The sequence below is a fragment of the Gopherus flavomarginatus genome, chromosome 8, assembly GCF_025201925.1.
Source record: "Gopherus flavomarginatus isolate rGopFla2 chromosome 8, rGopFla2.mat.asm, whole genome shotgun sequence".
NCBI classification, from domain to species: Eukaryota; Metazoa; Chordata; order Testudines; family Testudinidae; genus Gopherus; species Gopherus flavomarginatus.
The window spans coordinates 86,194,309-86,220,353 of record NC_066624.1 but is presented as its reverse complement, the minus strand read 5'-3'; the positions used below and the strand labels follow the sequence as shown (position 1 = coordinate 86,220,353).

Here is a 26,045-nt window from a genome sequence, read left to right as displayed (position 1 = left end):
AGGTGGCACACAAGCTGATTTTCAGTGGCACTCAGATTGCCCGGGTCCTGGCCACTGGTCCAGGGGGCTCTGCATTTTAATTTAATTTTAAATGAAGCTTCTTAAACATTTTTAAAAGCTTATTTACTTTACATACAACCATAGTTTAGTTATATATTATAGGCTTATAGAAAGAGACCTTCTAAAAACGTTAAAATGTATTGCTGGCATGTGAAACCTTAAATTACAGTGAATAAATGAAGACTCGGCACACCACTTCTGAAAGGTTGCCGACCCCTGGTCTAACTGGAAAGTGTTCATACTTACAGAGACTGCAAAATTGTGATTTGAACCTTCCCCCCCAAAACTTTCACCTATCCTCATGCAAACACACTCTGGATACTGAGGGTACACATAACCAGTTTTCAGTTCCATATCAGGTGTGTCTATTTTGAAATCATTTTTGCCAAAAGAAAATGACATATCCCTTTGCTATTTTGTGACACTACCAGTGTTGTTATAAAACTTGCTTTGTTGGGTTCATGTCAGACATTTAAATGATCAGTTTGCTGGAATAGTGCGCTAGCCCCTGAGCCAGAAGCTATTGTGCCAACATCCTACCAGACATCACAGGAAAAATGAAAACTGGATAACAAGATAAACCGCCCTTCTGGCGATAGTCGGTTCCTAACCTTTTAGCAAAAGCAGTCTACGCCTCTGTCTGTTGCCTTTTTCAACACTGTAGGAATTAAAAAATAAGTTTTTCTTTTGAAGATATGCCACCTACAAGCAAGACGTTTAAGTATTCCAGGTCTGAGTCCTGGTCTGCACTTCCAATTACTAACATGTGTTTTTCTTGCTATGCTTCTTGTGATGATATGGAAAATGTGGCCTGTTTTGTACAGCTTCTTGTACTGGTTTATAACGTCCCTTCAGCTATATTTTCTATGAAATGTGCAAAGGCACTTCTAAACCTTTTATTAAAAGCAAATAGTGCGACTAAATGATAGCACATCCTAATATGCTCGTGGCTTTGGCCATAGAGAAATCTATAGTGAACAGTCATTGAAATTTGAAGACAGACTTTAAGGAATCTGCAGCCCTTTTCTTTGCCCTCCCCCCCTCTTTTAACTATGGTTTATGTGGTAAATTTATGAGCTACACATCTGCGGTTTCATGTAGCTTTACCAGTTCTGATGTTCTCACTACCTTTTAAAAGTTTGTTTTTATAAATGCTATTTAATATAGAAAACTGAAGGCATTTCTCTCTTTGATGGATCTTGTTAGTTCTAGACATACTCATGTAAAGCCAATATATGCTTGTATGCTAGGTCAGATTAATCCAGGATACAGCCTTCTTTGTTAATTGTATATTATTTGTTTGTATTATTTCTTAATAAGTTGCCCCAAGTGTTTAGCTCATGGAGATCACACTTTAGACTGAGGTTCCATTTATAAATGGTTAATAAATTATTAATAGATTGTTATATACTCAGACAAATATGATGCTTACAATGTATATCACACATTACTTACATCTGTATCATGCTCATTACATCTATTAAGCAGTTATTAACCTTTTATAAACCATTTCCAAATGGAACTTGAATATAAATTGTGACCCTGATGGGATTATTTGAAACTTGGGGTTGTAAAGAAATATGATCTGCAGTGGCCTTAATAGCAATCCCTGGGGTAAGAGGGTTGCTGAGTATTGTTTTAGACTGTATGTAGGCAAGTATTTTTCTTAAAGTAGACCCTCATGAATGTTTGATTTCTTTGTATACTGTGCATCATGCAACACACAGAATCATTTAGATTTTCACTCTGGTTCCTTGGAGCTACTTCGGTCGGACTACTGTGGTGCATATGTACAACCCTTACTGAAGTTGCTGAACACAGTCTGGCCTTTAATTAAATATTGCACAGATTTATCATTATGCAAATTGTTTTAATATGTAATGTAATGAAAACACACCAGATGACTTGCTTCACTTTTTGATATAATTCAAGTTGTGTTTATATGGCTGAGTAGCTGCTATTTAGAAAATTAGGCTAAGTTTCAAAGAAGTCAGTGGGGCTCAGCATGGGTATAGGCACACAGCTGTGTACCGTCAGCTGCAGGACTGAGGCCTTACTACAAATGCTAGATATGTTTGGAATAAATGACTAGTAAAAGAAGTCAGTCTCTATTTCTGTCTCTAATATTCTATTTAGAATTTTTGATTAATCCTTCCAAAGATGCTTAAATATAAAGGTCATAGATGAATGACAGTACATTTTGCTTTTTAATCACCTTTTTAAAATTCTTAAGGATTTTTCTTGCTTAGTTATCTAAGAGTCCACTTTATTATGAATATCAGATATTCAAGCATGGGCTTCCCCTAACATCTGTGACCTTATTCAAGGCATAGCTTTGCACCTTTCTGACATGGTATATTGTCATTTGCATCCTTATGTTGCATACATCCCAGATATATTTGGAGGACTGTTTTATCTTCCCATAACTAGTGCTCCCATAATGACCCCATCAAAATGTAAGACAGTTCAGTTGTGAATGCTGCCCTCAGTCTGGAGCTTTTGTATTACCCACCAATTAAAATAATTACTGTGATAAATTAATAGTTTTGTCTATGTAATGACTAGAATTCTTACATGGCTCAATCCTTTCTGACCCACTGGAACTTTTTTGGTGCTCTGAGTTTGAAGGGCTTCGTAATGCAATGCTCTGTCCAAGAAAGGTGAAGCTGAAATGTCCTGTCATTCAGCCATTTGTATAGCTCACTAATGAAATCACCACTCCCAGTGAAGTTCCCACAACTTTCTCTGAGCCATGTCTTGAACCCCCAATTTTATCATTCCTGTACAGTTTTTGAATTTTCATGAGTGCAGATGGTCTTTTCTTCCTCTACTCCCAGTTTAAAGTGAAAGAGTAATTTATCTTCTTCTTTTGTAGAGCTAAAATACTTCCCAGTGAATGTTGCTAGTTGGCAGAGATCAGTAACAACTGCTGTAGCCTGCTTTTTTCTAAATAATTTGTGGTGAGGATGTCAGCATAACTTCTACTCCCATACAAGGGACAGTGGCATTCATTGCCCTAGAATCCCTAATGGTTGCAGAGGGCATTATGTGCACACACAAGGTCCCCAGCCACAGTGCTTGGGCAAAAGGCCTGTTTTGATGAGGGAACCAGTTGGCTATGAGGACTCTGAGGATGGATAGTTTTGCAGACAGACTACTATCAATGACTTTGTAAAGCAGTGTTTTCTCAAACTTGGGATGCCGCTTGTGTAGGGAAAACCCCTGGTGGGCCAGGCCAGTTTGTTTACCTGCCCGGTCCGCAGGTCTGGCCGATCGTGGCTCCCACTGGCCGCGGTTCGCTGCTCCAGGCCAATGGGAGCTGCGGGAAGCGGCATACGCTGAGGGACATGCTGGCCGCTGCTTCCAGCAGCTCCCATTGGCCTGGAGCAGCGATCCGCAGCCAGTGGGAGCCACAATCGGCTAGACCTGTGGGTGGGGCAGGTAAACAAACTGGCCTGGACCACCAGGGGCTTTCCCTACAGAAGCAGCAACCTCAGTTTGAGAAACACTGTCATAAAGTGTTACAATTCTTTTTTCTTTTTGACTAATAAAATAATATAGTGGCATCTAAATGCTCTCTTCGCTTGCTTTGTTCTCGCAGTGATATTCCAAATGTTTCTAACTGGGCAAGTGAGGAGAGGGATAGTTGTTCCTGAGTGACTCCTGTCCTTTCTGTATGAGAACTCAGAGTGTTTTGGGGGTAATTGTATATGTGCCCTGAGGACCTTATGATGATAGCAATCTATTCTCTCAATCCCCCTGTTCAACAGTGCTGGCTAGTGCTGTGGAACAGCTTATCCACTATCAGAGATTGGGAGGTGGCTAAGGTCCTGGTAGATGAGGTTCAACCCAGGAAAAATGGAGGTGCTTTTATAGAATGGCACAGATAATATTGGCACCCTCATCTGAGAGGATATGCTTACCATTGGCTATCAGATATACAACCTGGGAGGGGACTGATTTTTTCTTTTCAGATGTGGACTTCCCCATAGTCATCCTTACCTTGGCTAGTTAAAGGCTGGACCTCTGTAACTTGTTCTACATGGAGCTACACCTCAAGGCTATTCTGAAAGTACAACTAATACAGAATCTGTGTGTTTATCTTCTAAGTGGAGCGTATTATACCTATTCTCCATGATCAGCACAGCCTTAAAACACAAAATCCCATAATATTTATGGGCCTGCCTTCCTCAGAGACCATGTCTCTCTTTATGAATTCACAGTAGTGAAAATAACCAAGGTGCTCCAGCTTGTACTCTTCCATTTTGAAAGAGAAAAGCTGATGGCAGGTCTTGTTCAAGGAGGAGTCCTCACATCTTGATTTTTTTTTTTTCTGCTTTGGTCCGTCAGAGCCTAGATTTTATGACCTTCAGGGCTTACTGCAAGGCCCAATTGTTCTATTATGCTTTTTCTAGAGGACAGGGGATTATTAAGTGGGGTCCTGGGGTTGATAGTTTGGGAGAAGTTTGGTGGCATTTTGTCACTTTGTCAATGTTTTTGGGTTTAATTATTTAGGCGTTCCATATACGTATTCAGAGAGTGTTATTAAAATGTGCTGATCAATCTAAATAAACTAGTAAAACAATAGTGCCTTTGGATGATCCCATCATTATCTCTAGCGCGCTAGACCATCCTCTGTGTCTCTTTCTTCACTGTTGGCAATCTTAACAGCAGCAGCACCCCCAGAAATGGAATTCCTGCCTTACCCTCCCCACTTGGAATTTTCCTTTTCTGGCATGCCAGACAGCTTGTATGCCTCAGCAATCTTTGCCCTGAGATGTGATTGATCGGTGCAAGTGCAAAAGCTGCAGTCGCATACAGGCTGTCTGGCAGGCCAGAAGTGTCAGCGAGATGAAGCAGAGTCATGCAGAGAGAACTGGAGCAGAGCTGTGTCCCTGTGGGTCTCAAACCCCCTGCATCAATGTTGAGACAGTCTTGCCTACTTGTTCTTACTCCTGCTGTCATATTTATTCCTCCATAACATATTTTCTGTTATGCTTTGCCAGACTTCTGAATTCTGCCCTGATCTGCAGTATTTATCTGACCCAGCTAGCTCCACCTTTGCCCGCTAGACTTTCTACAGAAAGGCTGCCTCATGGAATTCTGTTCAGTAAGAATAATGATGTAATAATACTTACCATACCTTCTTCACAGGTTTTGTAAGGATTAATTCGCCAATATAAATGCATTGATGTGAACATATGTAGTATTACAACTGTGTAAATACTGTCATCCCTGAGAAACTGAATTTCTATATTCTCACACTCCTTTCATATCTGGATCAAGTTATTTATGTCTTTGTTGCCACTTTCTTCATCAGTTACATGCTATTGTCATCCAGTTAGGAGGGTCACCAGAGGCTGTGGACTCATACAGACCTAGAGAATTGCGGGAAAGCTGTTGGAAGGTGATAAGAAGTGCTGTAGGTATGCAAAGATGAGGCAGCCTGGTCTAACATGGGGAGGAAACTAGATGAGTTTCCACAGAAATGGGCCTGGTGAAAATTAAGTTCATGGCAGCCTGGAATAATTCCTCACACATTTTTCCATATCAAATACAAGATTATGGCATCACAAATAAACAGATTCTACACAGGGAGCTTCAGAAGATGGATCTACAGAGCACGTAATATATATTTTTAAGGGATCAATTACTAGCAGGGCAGGTAGTCCTATATGTGCTTTTGCTTGCGCTTGTAGAACATTTTCCAGCTGAGTATCTCAAGTGCTGTACACATACTAACTAAGCTTCAAAACACCTTTGAAGGAGGGAAATAATATTAGCCTTATGGCATGGACCAAGAAACTGAGGCACAGAAAAGTGAAGAGCCTGATTTTAAATTCAGTATTGTCTGTGAGAGTTCATCACCTTTGAAAATCAGGCCCTAAGTGACTCATCCAAGGTTACACAGCAAAGCAGGTAGCAGACTCGGGAACAGACTCCAGAACTTCTGACTTTTATATCCACACTAACTCTTAGACCTGGTCTACGCTGGGGGGGAGAATCAATCCAAGTTACACAACTTCAGCTACGTGAATAACGTAGCTGAAGTTGACATACTTAGATCTACTCAGCGCAATGTCTTCACTGCAGTGAGTTGACTGCTGCCGCTCCCCCGTCGACTCCGCCTCCATCTCTCCTGCCGGTGGAGTACCGGAGTCGAGTAGAGCGCTTGGGGGTTGATTTATCGACCCCCGCTGGATCGATCACTGCCTGCCGATCTGGCGGGTAGTATAGACATACCCTCAGTCTTGTACTGTGATCATTAGAGCATTCTCCCTCGCTGTATGAAAGAGAGCTGCACTGGAGGAAGAAAGCTTCAGAATTTCACTACGAAGAGAGAGAGCTATTTCCCTGAGCAAAGGTCTACCAGCAAGTGTGAGCCCAGTGGTATGAGATGTACAACTTCAGCAGCTTAAATAAATTGTTCTTAGGGAGTTGAAGACATTATACATTAAAAGAGTAAATTTTAACAGGGAAAGCATCTTATACTAGGAATGGCTTGTATTACAGAAATTCACTTGTGAACTAAAATATTTGGCCTACCACTACAGTGCTTTGTGGTAACTTAATTTGGGCCTGGTAATAATGTGGTTTATGGTATTTTGCACCTGCTTTAGTGTTTTTAATCAGCCAGGAAGTCCAATCAATAAAAAGTTATAGTAATTCTCTTTAGCAGTAATACAGGCATGAACCAAAGTTTCCATATCCTACCATGATAAAAGGGGGTGTAACTGTGCTATTGTTGAAGATGATGATAAAATGTCATTGTGGTTACATTATCACTATGGGACTCCAGGGAGAAGGCTACACAAGCGTCCAAGATTTTAAGACCAGCAAGATGTATTTCAGTGATAGCCAACATAATATTTGGTGTTTTGGAATTGTCTGTGTTTAGCCAGACTTAGTTTGCTTAAATCTGGCTAGAAATCTGTAATATTGAGAGGAAGAGTTTGTTATTTCCCCAGTTGGGCTGTATCCATACATCACCAGCACTGAAGAAGTGCTTTCTGTTTCAGATAACTTTTGATTATTGGATATCCTGAAATGTATAGCCAGGAGTCAGATGTGGGGGCTGCAGTGAATAATGTTAGGAGATGTTTATGGTTAATGAAATATAATTTATCTGAGAGGTGGAATCCTTCCTGGAGGACCCTGCATATTACATGGAAATGAGGCTTGTGCCACTCTCTTTCTGGGAAAGCTCGTTTTCAGGTTATTCAAAATTAAATCCACTGAGAAGCGATTTAGGCAGATTTAGTACAGATTAGATGAGAGTAATTTATTCACATTTTACAGAGAAGCAGCTACAAAGCTGTAGTGACCAACAGGAGTTAACTTCAGTATCATGAACCTGGAACATTCAAAGAACGATGTGTTCAAAAGACACTAGAATATTTTTCAAAGCCTATTTTTTAATTTAAATGAAAACATGTTTCTGTTTGGATGTAAGCATTCAAGGTTAGCAACCCAAACATTTGAGCATTGTGCCAGTACAAGAGAACCAGAAAGTGGAATTGACTAGTTCATTTTCCTAAATGAAATGCCAAAAGCAGAGAAACAACAAAAAATGAGGAAGAATAAAAAGCACTTGTATAATTATTAATTTTTAAGTAAGAGTTGTTATTGGTAACACTGCTAAGGAATTTAAGATATAGTTCTAACCAGCCTCTGCCATTTTAAGACCAGCTGTGCTAAAGAAAAGCTAACACTCCGAGTATTTATTCAGTTATTCTAAAAGATCGGTCAGACAGTTTTGTGTTAAATTCAGTGTTGATGCTATACTTGCAGATTGTTTTAAATGTGAAGCAATGAAGACAGGAAAGTGTTGCTAAAAGTACAAATCACAGACCCCTCTACATACAGCTGGAACTGTTGAGAAATTTCTACATGGTCACTCTCAGTCCAGAAAGCTGAGTGAAGGTGTTCTGTGTGCAATGGGATAATGCAACTTTTTTGTTTAATACTTTACAGATTTTTTGGAACGAAGTGCACGCTGAACTGAAAAGCAGCATTTTTGCTGACCTTGTTGGAAGGCTAATCCAGTTTCTGGGAAATAAGTAAAACAAGCAGTTCTTTGTTGGCAGGAGCAGAGAGAGAGAGAGAGAGAGAAGGAGGGAGAGATTGGTCTTTTTTTCTTCACAATGTCGTGACTAAGTCAAAACTGTAATATGGCTAGATTTTTCTTTTACCTCTGCAGACATATGTTTTTCATCAGACTGTGCTGCGTGACACCTGATGCTGGCGAGTTCATATGAATTAGGCTATGGACTGCCTATAAACAGAGTGGGGAAAAGAAATCCACAGCTGCACCCAGATGCTTGACACTGAAATAAATAAAAGTTGGTACAATCAGTTCGGCATATATGTCAGAAATAATTTACACCTGCATTATTTGGCTTCTGCTGCTTGCAGATTCTTTTGACCACAAAATGATCTCTGCTTTGTTTATATCCAGCAAAGAACGTTATTTTAAAAGTCTCTCTGCCAATGTCTGAAAATCTAACTTATTTATTAATTGGATAAAGAAAATCAGATTGGGCCAACTTCAGACCTGGACAAGTGGTTGCAACTCCATTGACTCTAATGAATTTATAGCTACTTACTCTAGACCTCAGTTTGTCCCATACATTTTGTTCACTTTTATCTGCGCTGGTAAGTTGTATAATAGCTGCCCATTGAGCAGGCTTGCATCATTCTGCAGAACAAATCTGTTTGTTATAAGAGAGTCAAATTAGAAATGCCACCTTAAACTTGCCTTTTGGAACATGTCAGGGTAGAATACTGTTGCACATTTTATGTTATACAACACCACTGGATTGCCAGATGAATATCACTGGACTAAAACCAGCATTCGTGTTGAATTGTGAGGTTTTTCTTGTGACGCAAATTCTATCTTTTCTGCATAGTAAAATCTTAATATATCCATAAACCATCTACAAAAAATAGTTTGTTCTTAAAGTTTATAGAACAAGAATGCACAGTAGGAAATGAACATAAATAAAAAAACTAATACTGTGACAATGAAATCAAGCAAGTACTACAATAAGTGTTTGTACTGTAATATGATTATATCCTAAAGATCAGCCATGTATAGAATATACTTACACTGAAAAGGAGTGATCCAGTGCTGGTTGGCATCAAAGGGAGTTTTCCATTGACTTCAGTGGGTGAGATCAGGCCATAAGTGAGAGTGGCATTAAATATATGCAACAAAAGTCTTATTGTAACCTACTTAGTAAAAAAAGAGGTCAACTACATGGTTCACATGAGAAAAGAGATAGGAAATCCATAAGAGTTTGGGGTCATTCCAAGAAAGGTTGAATAGTAATCCAAGTTTGATGAAAGACAAGCTGGTGGGCATTTTTTTTCAAAATAAATCTCAGATTTGTAGGTAGACGGGCTGTTTATCCATTGATTGGTATTCCATGAGAACTATGTTTCTGATACTGAATTGCCAGTTTAATGGGACACTGTCAACTTGAAATCTAGCCAACACCAAACAAATGAATTCAAAATAGTTTCAGCTGCTACACCTGCATTTTCCTTCTTCTTCCCACTCCCCACCAGAGCCGGCTCCAGGGTTTTTGCTGCTCCAAACGGCAGGGGGAAGAAGCTGCCATTGCGATTGGCGGCAGCTCCACCACGCCGCTTTCTTCTTCAGCAGCAATTCAGCGGCAGGTCCTTTCCTCCGAGAGGGACCAAGGGACCCGCTGGTGAATTGCCACCGAAGAGTCCGACATGCCGCTCCTTCCCCTTGGCCGTCCCAAGCACCTGCTTGCTGAGCTGGTGCCTGGAGCCAGCCCTGCTCCTCACCCTCCTAATGTTTCTTTCCCCTGTTGCTCTGTGGATGCCCCATACAAACAATAGGAGAAACTTCGCGTTGAAGTAATTTATGCATGTGTGCATGCAGGGATTTGCCCAAATTGATTTCATTGCAAGATAGGCACCTATTTGACTATACAGGGCAAATCTTGAAACTGACTATATACCATGTGCTGTAAAATGTCAGAGTAAACAAACTGAAATAATAGAGAGAAATATACTTGTATTGTCTCATCTTTTGATTATAGTAATCTGAGGTTTTGATAAAATAGCACTTAAAAAGATTTTTTGATGGAAATGTGATTTTCATGTTGCTGTTGACCCTTGAAAGGAAACTGCTAAAAAAATGCTGGTAATTCTCTGGCGAAGCACTTCATTTGTTATAAATTATTGTACAGGGTATGTCTACGCTGCGGTTAGACACCCATAGCTGGCCTATGCCAGCTGGCTTGAGCTTGTGGGGCTCAGGCTAAGGGGCTGTTTACTTGCAGTGTAGACATTTGTGCTTGGGCTGGAGCCTGAGCTCTAGGACCCTGTTAGATGGGAGAGTCCCAGAGCTTGGGCTGAAGCCCAAGCCCAAATGTCCACATTGCAGTTAAGCAGCCCCTTGGCCCCATTCAGCTTGCACGGGCTAGCCATGGGTTTTTAATTGCATTGTAGACATACCCATAGAGATTTACTTTTGGAAGAGTTAGATGTTGTAGAGACCATATCTGTTGCAATATTTAATTTGTAAATATTTGTAAAGCTGAGAATTAGCTTTGCTGGTATAGATCTGGTAAAAGTGTACACTGGGGTTCATCTAGGAGCCCCAAATAAAACGTTTCCTGGGAAAATGAATTTTGACTTTAGCCATAATGAGTTGAGTAATTGTTTGTTTAGATTCTTGAAGGTCTAAACAATAGTGAAAGTGACAGGGCAAATACATAATATATTGGGGAAAGTCATAGACGTTGCCACAAGTAAAAATTGGAGGTGATTACTTTTCTCCATCATAAGACAAAGAGGAAACTATTCATGATCAAGGTGAGCAAACCATCTGATTTTATGGCATACAAAGATGTTTTATATAATAAGGGAAATTGAGACCACCATAAGGCTTTGGATGAAGTGCTCTTTTCATGCCTACTAGAAGATGAATCACTACGTCATTTCTGCTGGCTTTTGCCAGCACAGACTTTGGAAGAGAGGCAGAAAGTGCACCAGGATAGGTTGAGGCATCAGAAAGCATCCATTACTGTCTCTGCATCAGAGAGGTTGTGTGGGGCCAGCACAGCTCAGAAAATTTGGGTGCTGGCCAGGAAGAAAGTCTGGGTGTACGGGGAATGTACTGATTCAATTTATCCTCTCGGAAACCCCAACTGGCAGAGTTCTTGGCAGGAATTAAAGCTGCATTCCTCTGGCAGAAATCCCACCAGCCATAATAGTGGGTGAATCCCACCACAAGGGTCCTCTGAGGTGAGTCTGACTTCAGCATTTGAAATGTAAGGTGGGATTACAGATGTCTCATGTTTTTAATAATGCCCAGCAAGGTTTGTGCCAGAATGAAGTTTTAATTTCAGATGCAGGTCTGGAGATGGTATGGGGTGTTCTCTGAATGGGAGAGAGGGTAGTTTCTCCCACTGGCAAGGAGGTAGACTAGGTTTTTCTCCAGTGATTCTGGAGGATGCTTATGTATTGTAAGTGAAATGATTGTACAAAATCCTTTTGTTTGAGGGGTTCTGATTAAAAACATACTGGAAGCATCCTTATTTTCCCTTGTTTATTCCAGGGAGATATTTGTTTTGATCTGATTTAGATTTCTAAGTTGCTAAAGTTCCATAATGAAGTAAAGCAGCATGCTGCGTGTGCAAGTTGCACATACATAAAACCTGAGGAGCTAGATATCTTTGTTGAGTTCACAAAAGTAAGACACAGCATGTCTCGACCTTATTTATGGGACCTCATTTTGATTGCATTTATGCTGGCGTAAATCAAAGGTATCTCTCATGGAGTTATACTGGCATAAATCTGGTTAGATAAGAATCAGACCCATATTTGTCTATATGTGAACCATTTAAGAATTTGAAGGGAATTTTCTCACCAGGGAAAACTGATTTTCAAGTCATAGGGATGTAATTCCCCATTTTAAATAAGACTTGCCAGCTGATACCCTGGTAAAAAGTACAGTTAAACAAATGGAAGCTGAAATATCTGTTGAGCCTGGGAGCCTAAATTCATAACTTTGCTAGAAACTAAAAATCATGATCTGAGGCCTGGTCTACACTGCACGGTCGGGTCAAAGTAAGTTGTCGTGCATCGACCTAGCTGTTGAAGTATCTTCACTTACATTTGGCTCCCACCAACATAAGTGCCTCTCTATGCCCATTTAGTAACATCACCTCCCTGATCAGCGTAGAGTCACAGTCGATGTAATTAGGTTGATGTGGTATCAGTGGAGGCAGTGCATTGCTTATAGAATCATAGGACCAGAAGAGACCTCGAGAGGTCATCTCATCCAATCCCCTGAACTCATCACAGGACTAAGTATTGTCTAGACCATCCCTGACAGGTGTTTGTCTAACCTGCTCTTAAAAATCTCCAATGATGGAGATTCTACAATCTCCCTAGGCAATTTACTCCAGTGCTTAACCACTCTGACAAGAAGTTTTTCCTAATGTCTAATCTAAACCTCCCTTGCTGCAATTTAAGAGCATTGCTTCTTGTCCTAGCCTCGGAGGTTAAGAAGAACGATTTTTCTCCCTCTCCTTGTAACAACATTTTATGTACTTGAAAACAGTTATCATGTCCCCTCCAGTCTTCTCTTTTCCAGCCTAAGCAAACTCAATTTTTTCAATCTTCCTTCATAGATCATGTTTTCTAGACCTTTAATAATTTTTGTTGCTCTTCTCTGGACTTTCTCCAGTTTGTCCACATCTTTCCTGTAATGTGGTGCCCAGAACTGGACACAATACTCCAGCTGAGGCCTAATCAGCATGGAGTAGAGTAGAAGTGTTACTTCTCATATCTTGCTTACACACTCCTGCTAATACATCCCAGAATGATGTTTGCTTTTTTTGCAAGCGTTACACTGTTGAAACATATTTCGCTTATGATCCAGTGTGACCCCCAGATATTTTTCTGCGATTCCTAGGCAGTCATTTCCCACTTTGTATGTGGCAACTGGTTTGTTCCTTCCTAAGTGGAGTACTTTGCATTTGTTCTTATTGAATTTCATCCTATTTACTTCAAACCATTTCTCCAGTTTGTCCAGCTCATTTTGAATTATAATCCTATCCTCCAAAGCACTTGCAACCCCTCCCAGCTTGGTATCATATGCAGACTTCATAAATGTACTCTTGCGTCGACTGTTACTGGCTTTCAGGCACCGCTGACAATACAATCAATACAAACACAGCTGGTGAGGACGCGCTGTGCCAACACAAGAAGCCAAGTGTGCACATACGCAAACAATGTAATAACTCTGGTGGCTGCATGCCACTATAAGTTAGGTCGACATAATATTGTAGTATAGACATGGCCTTAATAAAGACACTGGATGTCTGGCTTATTATTACAATCTGTAACCCAGTAACCTTCCTTTTTTGTCCTATGACTGCAAAGGTGCCACTTCACCTTGGATGGTCTGTTAGAATAGGTGTTAACTACTTATGCTGAACAATCTGCTCCAGCTTGTGACACTCTGAGCATCTTTCCTAGACCTTAAGAAGAGCTCTGTGTACCTTGAAAGCTTGTCTCTTTCATCAACAGAAATTGGTCCAATTACTTTACCAACCTTGTGTCTCTTATATTTTGGGACCAATACAGCTACAGCAACACTGCAAAAAACCTATATCTAACATTTTCAATGTGTCTGGTGAGCTATGGTTATGGAAAAACTGTATGCCTGTAGAACTGATAGTTATGCTGATACATAATTATCTCATCCCCATTGCACAAGCAATGTAGGCTGGAAAAACTGACTTGTCTGAAGACTCAAACTGGCCTACAGGAATAGTTCTGGGTGATCCAGAACTTGGAGGCCCTTCTAAAGACCCATCCTAGGAGTGACAGTTCTAGAACTGCACCATTTCTCTGTGGATCCAAGTTCTGCCTGGCAAGGACCAATGTTCCAGCAGAACTTAGATCCACAGAACCAACTGTGGAGAAGGGCCAGAGAGCACAGGCAGTGGAGTGGTCCTACCTGTCCTTTGTTCCCTGCTGTATTTGAAATCAGTATTGTTTTGTTTTGTACATTATAGGCGTGTTTTAAGATGCTTCCCTAAATTCAAACACAAGAGGCAGAAAATGGCTGGAGGGCACATATTGCAGTGAAAGCGCAGCATCAGCTGGGCCCACGAGCAAATCACATTATGAAGCAGAGTCAGTTGGGCACTTCCATCTCCTTATCTAAGGGAAGAAAAGACACTCCCTCCTGCCTCCCACATCCAGGCCCCCGTGGTTTTGGTTGGTAGACACAGCTACAGTCACCAGAGGCCCAGGCACCATCAGAGCTTATCTTCTCTCCTTTTTTAGAAGCCCTTTCCTCCCCAGTCTGATGCAGCCTGTCTGTACCACAGTGTTCTAATATAAAGGGCTCTCATATAAGATACTACCATCTTCTCCAGTGAAACTTTCAAAATGTTCCTTCAGGTAAATCATGATGTCAGATTCAGCTGATAGAAGTAGTTTATTGTTGGAAGTGAAATGACTGATTTTTTGTTTTGTTTGTTTTTTAGTAAAATAACTGTATACTGTATAGTGCACTTAATCACTCAGGGGTCAAGCAGTGTCATGTAATTTTTTATATTCCTGTGATGCTTAAATGGTTCACTGCACTAACATAAGCATGCAAGTCCAAGCTTATAGCATGTAACAGTCATAAAATTGTTGGAAAGCAGAGGAAAGAAAGTACTTTATAAGTTGTACATTTCAGTGACCTAATTCCCGAATACAGACTCAGTATTCAGAAGTGACTAGTTTAAGTGACTAGTTTACAAATAGAGAGCCAGATTTTCCCTTCCACTTCCATGAAGGGAAAGACTCAGATCTGTTTTGGAGGGATAGCGGGGGGCATAACACTAGGAGGTTCACCTCTGGAGCATTGTCCTATTCTTCCCCTTCTGTCTTCTGTAGCCTCAGAGAAGCCTCAGAGAAGTTCCCCCGCCGACATAGCTTCTGCCACTCGCAGGGGCAGGAGTAGTTAAGCTGATGGGAGTGCTCTCTCCTGTCAGCTTAGAGCTGCTATATTAGAGAGCTCTGCGCTGCTGTAAACTCTCCAGTGTAGCTGTGCCAGTAGACATCCATGACTAACACATTCCATAAGACTGCTACAATGCAGGCTGTCACCCTGCTCTTCCCCCAGAGAATCTGCACGGGCAGGGTGTTTGTCCAGTGATATTTTCATAGCCTTTTTCTGCCCCAGCATTTGACATTTGTCCCATACTTTTAAAAGATTTGCACTTAAGAAGAATCTAATATATTGTGATTTTCCTCAAGAGATCAGTGATGCTGGGCTTGATTCTCCTCACTTAGGCTCAGATACTGCAGAGATTTAAACATATGCTTACATACATATGCAAAGTTAAGTACTTGCATAACTTTTTGCAGTATTACCCCAGTTTTACATGATGTAACTCATTAGGCTTCAGCGGAGTTACTCCTGATTTACATGAGAAGACAAACAGACCCTCTCTGTGTCTTAGGCCTTGTCTACACTACACAGTTTTGTCGACAAAACAGTGGAAGCATACACACTGCAATGCTCCTTCTGTTGGCAAAACTCTTCTGCTTTGCCAACAAAATAAAGCCACCTTGATGAGAGGTATAGAGCTTTTTGCAGCAAAGTTGTATCAACAAAGTGTCAGTGTAGACGCCGCATTTGGTTATGCCGTTGTAAGTGGCCTCCAGGAGATGTTCCACAATGCCACATCATGGACGCTCTGGTCAGCAGTTCAGACTCCACGGCCCTGCACTCAGGTACACAGGCATCCGCCCCTCCCATTTTGAAGGCTCAGAGTTTTTTAAATTCCACTTCTTGTTTGCTCTGTGTGGAAAACTCACATCATATCTTTCCAGCTGACCATGGCGGCTCCACGCAGCAAACGCTCTCTCACTTGGAGCACACCTGAGTTGTTGGGTCTGTGGGGAGAGGAGGCTGTGCAGTCCCAGCTATGCTTCGGTCTTAGGAACTTTGATACCTATGGACAGGTTTCCCATGGCTTGTTGGATAAGGGTTACAACTAGGACATGCAGCAATGCCATGCGAAGATAAAGGAGCTGAGGCAGGCATACCAGAAGGAACGGGAGGCCAACTGTGCTCTGGTGCTCTGCCAAAGACCTACCGCTTCTATAAGGAGCTGGATGCCATTCTTGGCGGCAACCCCACCTTCATGAGCCCCATTGATACTTCATTGGGGCTGGAGGCAGCAGACAGTGGTCTCAACCCCAAGGATGGAGTCATGGACGAGGAGGTCGAGTTGGAGGATGATGTGGAGCATGCAGCAGGGTCTAGCCAGTCCCAGCAGTCCGTCTCTGGCGTGCATGATGCAGGAGAGGAGAGCCCTGGTGAGTGATCTTTTTGAGTTGATGCTGCTCGGTTATATGAGGTAGAGCTGTCCTTTGCTCTGTATATTCTAGAATTGGGTGAAGGGATAGAAATGTACAAGACTAGATGTGTTTCTGTGTGCTCCACATTTCCCTGTGTGGCTGAACAGCGTGTTAATGCACACCGAGATTTCATGGGAATCTTCCAGACAGGTCTCTAGGAAACTGTCCTGGAGGTACTCACCAATCCTCTGCTGGAGGTTCCTTGGCAGAGCTGGTGTGTTCCTTCCCTCATTGTAGGAAACTTTCCTGTGCCAATCAGCAATCACTTGTGCAGGGACCAAAGCGGCACACAGGCGAGCAGCATAGGGACCAGATCTGAAGCTGCACATGTGCAGGAGATGCATCCTTGCTAATGCTCAGGAGTGAGATATCTGCTTCAATGACCCCTGCCTGTGGAAAATAGTGGCAGAATTCACAATTTTGTCCCTAGTCACCTGCAGTGATCCCCTTAAAAAACACCTAGACCCTTTGCCCCATCTTGAGCACTGAACCCCCCACTCCTCCCCAGCCGAACTCGCGGTGTTTAGGGTGTTTGCCGAAATGCGTGCTTGCCAAGAGGGCAGTGAGAAAGTGATGTGTATGTAAAAAAGAGGTGTATTTTATTATAATGATTCAGTGCTGTGTGTGAACTTACAATCATGTTTCTTATGCTTTTGTAGATGTGATCTTCAGGGGAACCCTCTACACACCGATGGAACACCTCTTCCAGATAAGGAAGTGACAAAGGCGGAGCAAGGAGGACATGTTCCGAGAAGTACTCCAATCCTCAGAGTCCGAAAAAAGAGAACACAGAGAGTGGAGAGAGATCATGAAGGAAAAATTTAAAATAGAAAGGCAGGACAGAAAGAAGAGTGAGGAGCACATTGTAAAGGGGCATGAGTGGATGATAAAAATTATGGAGGAGCAAACAGAGATGTTGAATTCCCTAATCATGCTCCAGGTAGTACTCGCTTCCCCCTGCAGCTGATACAGAACTGCTTTCCATGCCCTTCCCAAACTCTTCCCACACATTCCTTGCAACTTCCCAGAACATCTCAGTACACCATTCACTCCACCCCTTCAGACAGCTTCCAAAATGATAATTGGACTTACACGCAGCTGTTAGAGCTTGCACTGCCCTGCACTCTTATCTCTTTTCCCACCAAACCTTTTGTATGCGTTGTTAATTGATATTAAATAAAAACAAACTTTCTGAAAGATAACCAATCTTTATTTGTCTTCTACAGGTAGTGGTTGCTGCTGGGAGTAATACATAGTAGCAATGTGATCATTTGCTGACTACAAATTCTGGGCAGGAATCATCACAATTTTCATGCAAGGCAGCAAGCTAACAAAAGCATGGCAGAGTACTGTACAGAAAGAGAGATTACTGGTGCTCATTGTCAAAATGTCACCTCAAAGCCTCTCTGATTCAGATAGCTCCCTGTTGTGCCCTTCTAATAGCCCTGGTATCTGGCTGCTCAAATCCAGCAGCCAGGCGATCCACCTCCACATTCCGCCCTAGGGGAAACTTTTCACCCTTAGCCTCACAAATATTATGGAGCATGCAGCAGGCTTCTATGACCACAGGAACATTTTCCTTATTTAGGCCTAACCTGCCATAAAGGCAGCACCAGAATGCTTTTAATCTGCCAGAGGTATATTCTATAGTCATTCTGCACCTGTTCAGCCTATTGTTGAAGCATTTCTTGCTGTTGTCCAGGTTTCCCATATAAGGCTTCACGAGTCATGGGAGTAAGGGGTGTGCTGGGTCTCTCAGGATCACTATGGACATTCAACATCCCCCCACTGGAATCTTCTGGTCTGGAAAGAAAGTTCCTGCTTGGAGCTTTATATACGTGCTAGTGTTCCTGAAGATGCATGTGTCATGCATCTTCCTGGACCACCCTGCGTTGATGTCAGTGAAACACTCACAGTTATCCTGAAGTATCATAGAGAAATATCCCTTTGTATTGATATACTCCATCACAAGATGATCTGGGGCCAAAATTGGAATACGTCTCCCACCTATTGCCCCACTGCAGCTAGGGTTTCCCATTGCCACAAAGCCATCCACTATTTCCTGCACATAACCAAGAGTCACAGTCTTTCATAGTCCATGTGATTAATGGACTTGCACACTTGCGTTAACACAGCCCCAATAGTTGACTTCCTGACTCCAGACTGATTTGTGACTGACCGGTAGCAGTCTGGAGTCGCCAGCTTCCACACAGTGATCGCCATGTGCTTCTCCACCAAGAAGGCAGTTCTCATTTTGGTGTCCTTGAGCCGCAGTGCTGGGGCGAGTTCTGCACAAGAAGGTAGCTTTCCACATCAGAAAGTTCTTGTCATCCCAGACCTGCATAACGATGTCACCACTTGGTGCTTGTTTCCCCAGCCCAGAACTAATGTTCCAATGTGTTCTGCTGCTCCCTGAATGCCAAAAGTAATCTGATGTAATTTCTTTCCATTGCACACAGCAAGTCAGGCAACTTTGATTCCTGTTCAGATTGGGTGTTCATGATCTACTGCATGACCATCTGTGACATGTTCATAACAGCAGCCACAACAGTAGAGAGCAGTTCAGGATCCATCCTTTCAGACAGAGATGACTGACTGTCTGTCAGTAAACAGGGGCTATTGAAAAATGCCATAAAATGCAGTTGAAAGCCCATGGAATCCTGGGACAGAAAAACCTACATCGTAGGACATTGAGCCCGCGTCCATGATGCACTGCAATCCACTTCACCATCCCACAACTCCTAGCTGCAGAAGGTGGCGAGTAGCACAGTGGGATAGCTACCCACAGTGCACTGATCTCACTGTTGATGTTAGAGCACCAGCTGTTGACACCCACAAGTGATGTAATTAAACCAGTTTCTGATTGTCTGTGTAACTTGAGTCAACAAAACTGTGTAGTGTTGACAAGGCCTCAGAAACATAGTTTGAGTAGTGCTTGCTGTTTTGCAATAGTCTCTGTTGCTCATTCTGTCTTTATTGTTATCTACAATACTGCAAGACCAGATACTCTGAAGGTCAGACATCCACATAATATAAACTCATCCTGGTCTGCAGACAGGAAGAGAAACCAGTTAAAATTTTGGCTTTCTTTGTGATAGAAGCAACAATAAGAAAAAGATAAGAGATAAAAATCCCTGTTTCTTTGGAAGGAAAAACTTCTTTAGCATTTTCCTTATAAGACAGTGTTTTGAGATTAGGGGTGTTCTTATTTGGAGAGGGAAGCTTGTCTATTTGGGTTATTCCTTACTTACGGGACTGGCAATGGAACAGTGCAGAGAAGGTCAATAAACTTTTAAGGAAATTTGTGGCTGCCAACCATTATCCAATCTGGATTCAGACAATGCATGTGGAGAACTTCATTGTTAGTTGTTATTATTTTGGTTCGTTGGTTGGCTTTTTGTTTTGTTTTTGTGGGGACAGAGGAAATTAAGTTCACTGTTTTAGTGCTCATGTAAAGTATTGGATTGACAATACTGGAAACTGAAGAATTCCACCCATGGATAACATGGAGCACAAACGGTAATGCAGGCTTCCCCACCTTGCCCTATATCACCTCTTTGCCCCAGCCCAATCCTGGAGAGAACCACGTCTAGGGATCAGAGGGTGGTTCAATCTCCAGGCCCAAATCAGTCGCACTGCTGAGAGTGCCTGTTCTGACTGTCTTTTGATTACATGCTCAACTGAGGAGCTGCACTGAGACTGTTGTTTTATTTCATATATATCATTGAACAGCCACCAGCTGAGAAAGAATTCTGCCCGTGATCGGTGGTCCCTGAATTTGAACAGAACAACCTATCTTGATTTGAGTGACACGGCATGTCTACAATGCCCATGTTATAGCGCAGCCATGGCAGCACTGTGACATGGGCAGTGTAAACACGCTTTATTGCTGGGGGAGAGCTCTCCTGGTGATTAAAAAAAAACCCACGCCGAATGAGGAGTGGTAGCTTTCCTGGCGATAAAGCGCTGTCTATACTGGCACTTTTCAGTGCTAAAACTTTCATTGCTCAGGGAGATGTTTTTTCACACCCCTGAACAACTAAAGTTTTAGTACTGAAATTGGCAGTGTAGACACAGCCTAACTCTCTGACCAGTCTATTTCTGGTGTTGTTTGGGGAGCATTCAGTTAGTTTCAGTGCAGTTAAATCAATCTTACTTGAAAAAAAGCTTCCCCTCCTCACCTTCCCTCTGCAGAGCTATCCTCCAAAGGCAAATGTTGTTTTGAATACTCCATCAAGGGTGTGGTTTGATGGGTCTACTCCAAATCTGAATGCTCCCACAGATAAGGTTTCAAATATTAATAAAGTTTGCTGAGGAATATCTAGATCTTCTTCGTAAGACATTAACTATATCAGACATTCTATACATACAACCTAAGAATCTTGAAAGATTTACATATGCCTCTATTGTAAACAGATCTAAATTAGTCTTTGTAATCTCTAATTGATTATACTTTTCATTTTGAAAAGAGACTAAGGGCTTATTTACACTTACAGTGCTGCATCAGTGCAGCTGCACCACTGTAGAGCTTAATGAAGATGCTCCCTATACAGATGGGAGAGCTGCTTCTATCTGCATAGATCTCCACCTCCCCAAGTGGCGGAAGCCCTCCCATCGACATAGCACTATCTACACAAGGGATTAGGTTGGTATAACTATGTTGCTCAGGGGTATGGATTTTCCACAACTTGGAGCTACCTAGTTATACCAACATAAGTTTGTAGTGTACACCATGACGTAAACTGTGGACTGGAAAGTCAGTCTTATCTGACTCAGTTGACCTAATGGAGTTACACCAGTGATAAATTTGGGCTATTCTGTTTAGTAAAAACTTTTAAAAGTCTGCATTTTGAAAGGCACATGGAATCCAGTTTATTGCTGGTATATTCTCTCAATGCAGGGTGTTTTTTCCCTCCTAATTTTGCTAAAGAGATTGGTTTAATGCAGTGGTTCCCAGACTTGTTCCGCCGCTTATGCAGGGGAAAGCCCCTGGCAGGCCGGACTGGTTTGTTTACCTGCCACGTCTGCAGGTTCGGCCGATCGTGGCTCCCACTGGCCACAGTTCGCTGCTCCAGACCAATGGGGGCTGCGGGAAGCGGAGCAGGCCAAGGGATGTGTTGGCCACCACTCCCATTAGCTCCCATTGGCCTGGAGCAGCGAACTGCCGGCCAGTGGGAGCCGCGATCAGCTGAACCTGTGGACACGGCAGGTAAACAAACCGGCCTGGCCCACCAGGGGCTTTCCCTGCACAAGCGGCAGAACAAGTTTGAGAACTGCTGGTTTAATGTATCAGCAACCTGTAAATTACACTGTTTTGCTATTCATAACTGTTCTCATAGTGTAAGCACAGATGGCTAACTTTCCACTGACTGCAGCCGAAAAACAAAATGGCTGAGGCTATGTGGAAAAAAAGAGGTACTCTTTGTTCAAAAGGCACAAAAACATCTGTCAGGAAAAGTGGGCAACTATTCTTTGTTTTTTTATTTATGAAAGTGCTCGTAATTCAGATTAACTCTGTTTGTACTTTATTTATTATTGCTTCACCTACCTTGAAACTGTCAGAGCTTTAATAATTGGGTAAAAAGCTATCTAGCTTCACTGCAGCTCTTGTTGGTATCTGGTATCATCCTCTGCTGAACTAATTTTGTTACTTCTAAGAGCCATGCTTGTCATTGGTTCTCATCATATAACACTCCCTCCTTCTCTATGGCACTTTATGACCCTCGTTACCTTAGTATTGGTGTGCCTCGCAATCTTTAATGTATTTTATCCTGTGAGGTGGGGAAAAGCTATTATTTCCTATTTTAGGGATGAGGCTGAGAGAGAATAAGGCTTCAAATCTGTGAAAGTTAGGGACCTAAATACCTTTGAGGATCTGGGCCTAAGTGATTTCTCCAGTGTCACACTGGAAATCTATAGCAAGGCAGGGAATTGAACCTGGGTCTCCTGCATCACAGACTAGCCCCTAATTCATGGGACAGTGTTAGCTCCACTAATGATGTACAGAAGTTCTTTTTCCACTAGTTGTGGAAAAACAACACTGTTACAAAACTGTCAAGACCACTGACTCATTCTACAATAATTCAGTTAGCTTCGTCAATAAAATAAACATGTAAATAATGAAAATATTTCAACCAGGTTGTTACATGCTGTAGACTTAGTCATGTACAAGGAAATGTATTGAATTAGAAAAAAAATTATATACTTTACTATATAACGTTAGATAAGTATTGGAACATATCAGGGCTTATCCTAAACTGAACTTTTGGTTTTGAATCTTAAACAACGACAACTAATTATTAAATAATTACGTATGTCAAATCTCATCAGAGGGAGTAGTTGCTATTTATCCATGTGTGAACAATAACTGTACACTGAACACAGATGGAGAACATATGTACTGGGCCTTCTGTTGTCTTAAAGTAGAATTCAGACACTGAAACATAACCAGGTCTATCATTCTCTTTCATAGTAATGAATCACCAACACCCGCAACAAATGACACCAAGTACAACCATGTCCCAGCAGAGCCATCCTACCCAGAACCCTCAAGGTGGGTTGCTGAACATGCCAAATGCACTGACTACCCAGCAGCAGCAGCAACAGAAGCTGAGGCTTCAAAGGATCCAAATGGAAAGGGAGAGAATTAGGATGCGCCAGGAGGAGCTCCTGCGACAGGTACTGCTACTCTTTCTGCAAACATTTTTCATTTGATGCATCTAATTATGTTTTTTTCTATGCACAAACCACAAACAAGTACAACCAGAATTAATTTTTCTTTCAGATAAAGAGAACAAAAAAAGGAAATAGTCTTAGCGAGTACATGACGTTTGTGTTTCTTTTCACAAACTGCACTGAACAGAACACAAAGTGGCTACTTATTTCTGCATCTAAAACTCCCTAGAAATTTAAAGGTGCAGTATATGGGGAAAAAAAAGAAGTCCTGACAGTTTCATAACTAAATACACAATAGCTATACCAGCAGAGAGTAAGACACCAAATTCTGCTCTTTTGCAACTGTGTAAATCCAAAGTAACTCTGTTGATCTCAGCTGAATTTACACTGATTTGAGTGAAAGCAGAATTTGGCTCTAGCATAACACAGTGGGCCAAATCTTGATCCCATTAAAGACAATGGCAAAACTCCCAGAATTTGTTCCCAACAGTCTGTCTCAGAGGTTTGGGGCCAAATTTTGTTACTGGTGGCATTTTGCCCTTTGATTACAGTACAACTTTGAGTTACATCTCATGTGAATGTGGTCTGGCTGGTAATTTTTCCAGGGGCAGTGTGGGTTTTTTTTTACATTTTGTGTATTCTTATTTTTCAGGCTCAGCTTTATAATGACTCATACAATACAAATAGATATGTAGCTTCCTTTGCACTGCTTTAAGGAAATAAACAGTTTTAACAATTGCAAAGGATGTGTTTCTTCTGTTAGGGATTACTCTGCTGCTGCTATGATTTATATACTATATTAATCAACTTCCTTAGAGAACACAAATAACCTGTTTCCCTTAGGAACACGGTGTGAACTGAGTACGTTTTATTGAGGATATTATGGTCATAGGCCGTAGCCTTGTAAATGGGCAGTCAGAGTTCCAAACATCTAAAAAAATAGTGCATTTTCACCAAAGAAAAATCTTAGAAATCTGTTGCTTTAATTATTATTTCATGATTACAGTCTTCTTGACTTGGGATTTGTGCCTAAATACATGTAGTTATTTCAGGGTAACATTTGTTTATACTGTATTTCTAAATACAGTATCACATTTCTTGGCAGCAAATAGAAGTATGTTTTCTCTTACGGTAATGACACCAATTGACATAATATTTTTGGTGTTTTATTAGTGTACTGTAAATGTACCAGTGTTTGTTTGCTTGTAATAGTCACTATCACAATATAATTTTGAATTTTGAAATTCCTTATTTTGATCTTAGATATTTCTTTTATAGTGATTGGTGCAAGTAGCAAAGAGGAGCTCAAATCAAAGTTCCTCATGTAAACGCCCCTAGTCTGTGGCAGGATCTGGCCTCTGACTATCTTGCCACAATTAAGTGAATCTACTTTTTCTTCTTCTTTTTTTACCTAGGGAGGGGAATTAATGAAGGGAGATGTGTTAGTGATGACAACAGACTGGAATGTTTAGAACATATTGTGGGGAGCAAGGAGCAAAAGCGTCATCATGTCGTTGAAGCTTTTAAGAGGGAAACCGAGATCTGACTTATCAAAGCAGATGTTACCTGAAAGGGATGTTTGCCTGCCCAAGTAGGACCTAACTTATTTTAGGACAGATGGAAAGTTTCCTCAAAGCCACAAATTAACAGCAAGCTGGTTCGTTTCTCCTTGCCAGTATACGGCAAAAATGTAATGAATGGTGATTACCTCCTTTTCCTCTGTTAGCCTCAAAGTGCCTAGGACCATTATTAATAAAAGGAATAAGAAATCCAAGGTCCTTCCAGAATATTTTACCATGTATTTCTGCCATCAAACCTTTGGGACATCTCCAGTCTGGAGTTCCTTTTTCTTGGAGTCTTATTTGAATTATCACTGTGACAATAGTGTCTACATATGGATTGCAAAGAATCAACAATTTTCCTCTATTTTGGGACTTCCTATGTGCAGATTTTGGCTCAAAGTTACAGGTTCTGCTATCAAATACTGGTGTTCTGTACCAACACAGGAAGGATTGCTAACATAGTGAGAAAGGACACCTATTTTAATTAACTATATGATGTAAAGAGTAGAGCTGGACAAATACAGCACAAGAGAATTTGCAAAAACTCTTTCTAATAAAACATGCTATTTGCTTCACTAGTGTCTACAACTCCTTTCATCCTTTTTTCTACAAATATTTGTATGAACACACTTTAACATTTTTTTTAAAAAGATTGCATCAAGACACTTTGAAACTTTGCACAACAACGTCTAGTTACATTTGTAACAAACAAGAAAAAAATCAAAGATCAAAATGCAGTCCTGTTATAGGCCTGGATCCAGCAAAGCACTTAAACATGTGCCAAATTTTAAGTTCATAGTTCCAGTGCCTTCAGTAGAACTACTCACATGTTTATAGTTAGGCATGTGCTTAAGTACCTTGCTGAACTGGGGCCACAAAGCAGAGACAACTCCACTGAAGCCAACTGAAGTTTAGACCTAATCCTGCAAACATCTTGTACCCAAATTCTGTATGCTCACACCTCATATAAGTCCCTTTGATGCTGCAAGTACATGTGTGGCAAGCAACAGGGAGTCATGCTTCTTCACATGTGAATACAAGTATGATGATACACTAGGTGTAGTCCTCCACACTGAGCAGTCTGCTCCACCCCCAGCTGCAGGTCCACTGCCCTCCTAGCCCACCCCCAGCCCCAAACACAGCTGTGCCCTGCCCCCAGCCCAGCTCTGGCCCCAGCCCCAGCTCCACTCTGCCCACTGGTCTGCCTGCAGCCCAGCTCTGCCCTCATTCCCTCCCCACCCCCAGGCCTGCTCCGCCTCTAGCCCCAGCTCCTTCCCCATACCCAGTTCTGCCCCCAGCTTTGCCTTCAGCACAAGCTCTTGTGCTGAGGCAACT

General features: G+C 41.6%; 1 protein-coding gene across 1 annotated transcript in view; it reads left to right on the top strand.

The window, feature by feature from the left end:
- WWTR1 (WW domain containing transcription regulator 1) overlaps positions 1–26,045 on the top strand; it is a 119,978-nt gene that overhangs the window by 73,611 nt on the left and 20,322 nt on the right. Inside the window, exon 3 of the mRNA XM_050966064.1 lies at positions 22,946–23,151. Within this exon, the coding sequence (XP_050822021.1) occupies positions 22,946–23,151 (206 nt within the window). The remainder of the gene's footprint in view (positions 1–22,945; positions 23,152–26,045) is intronic.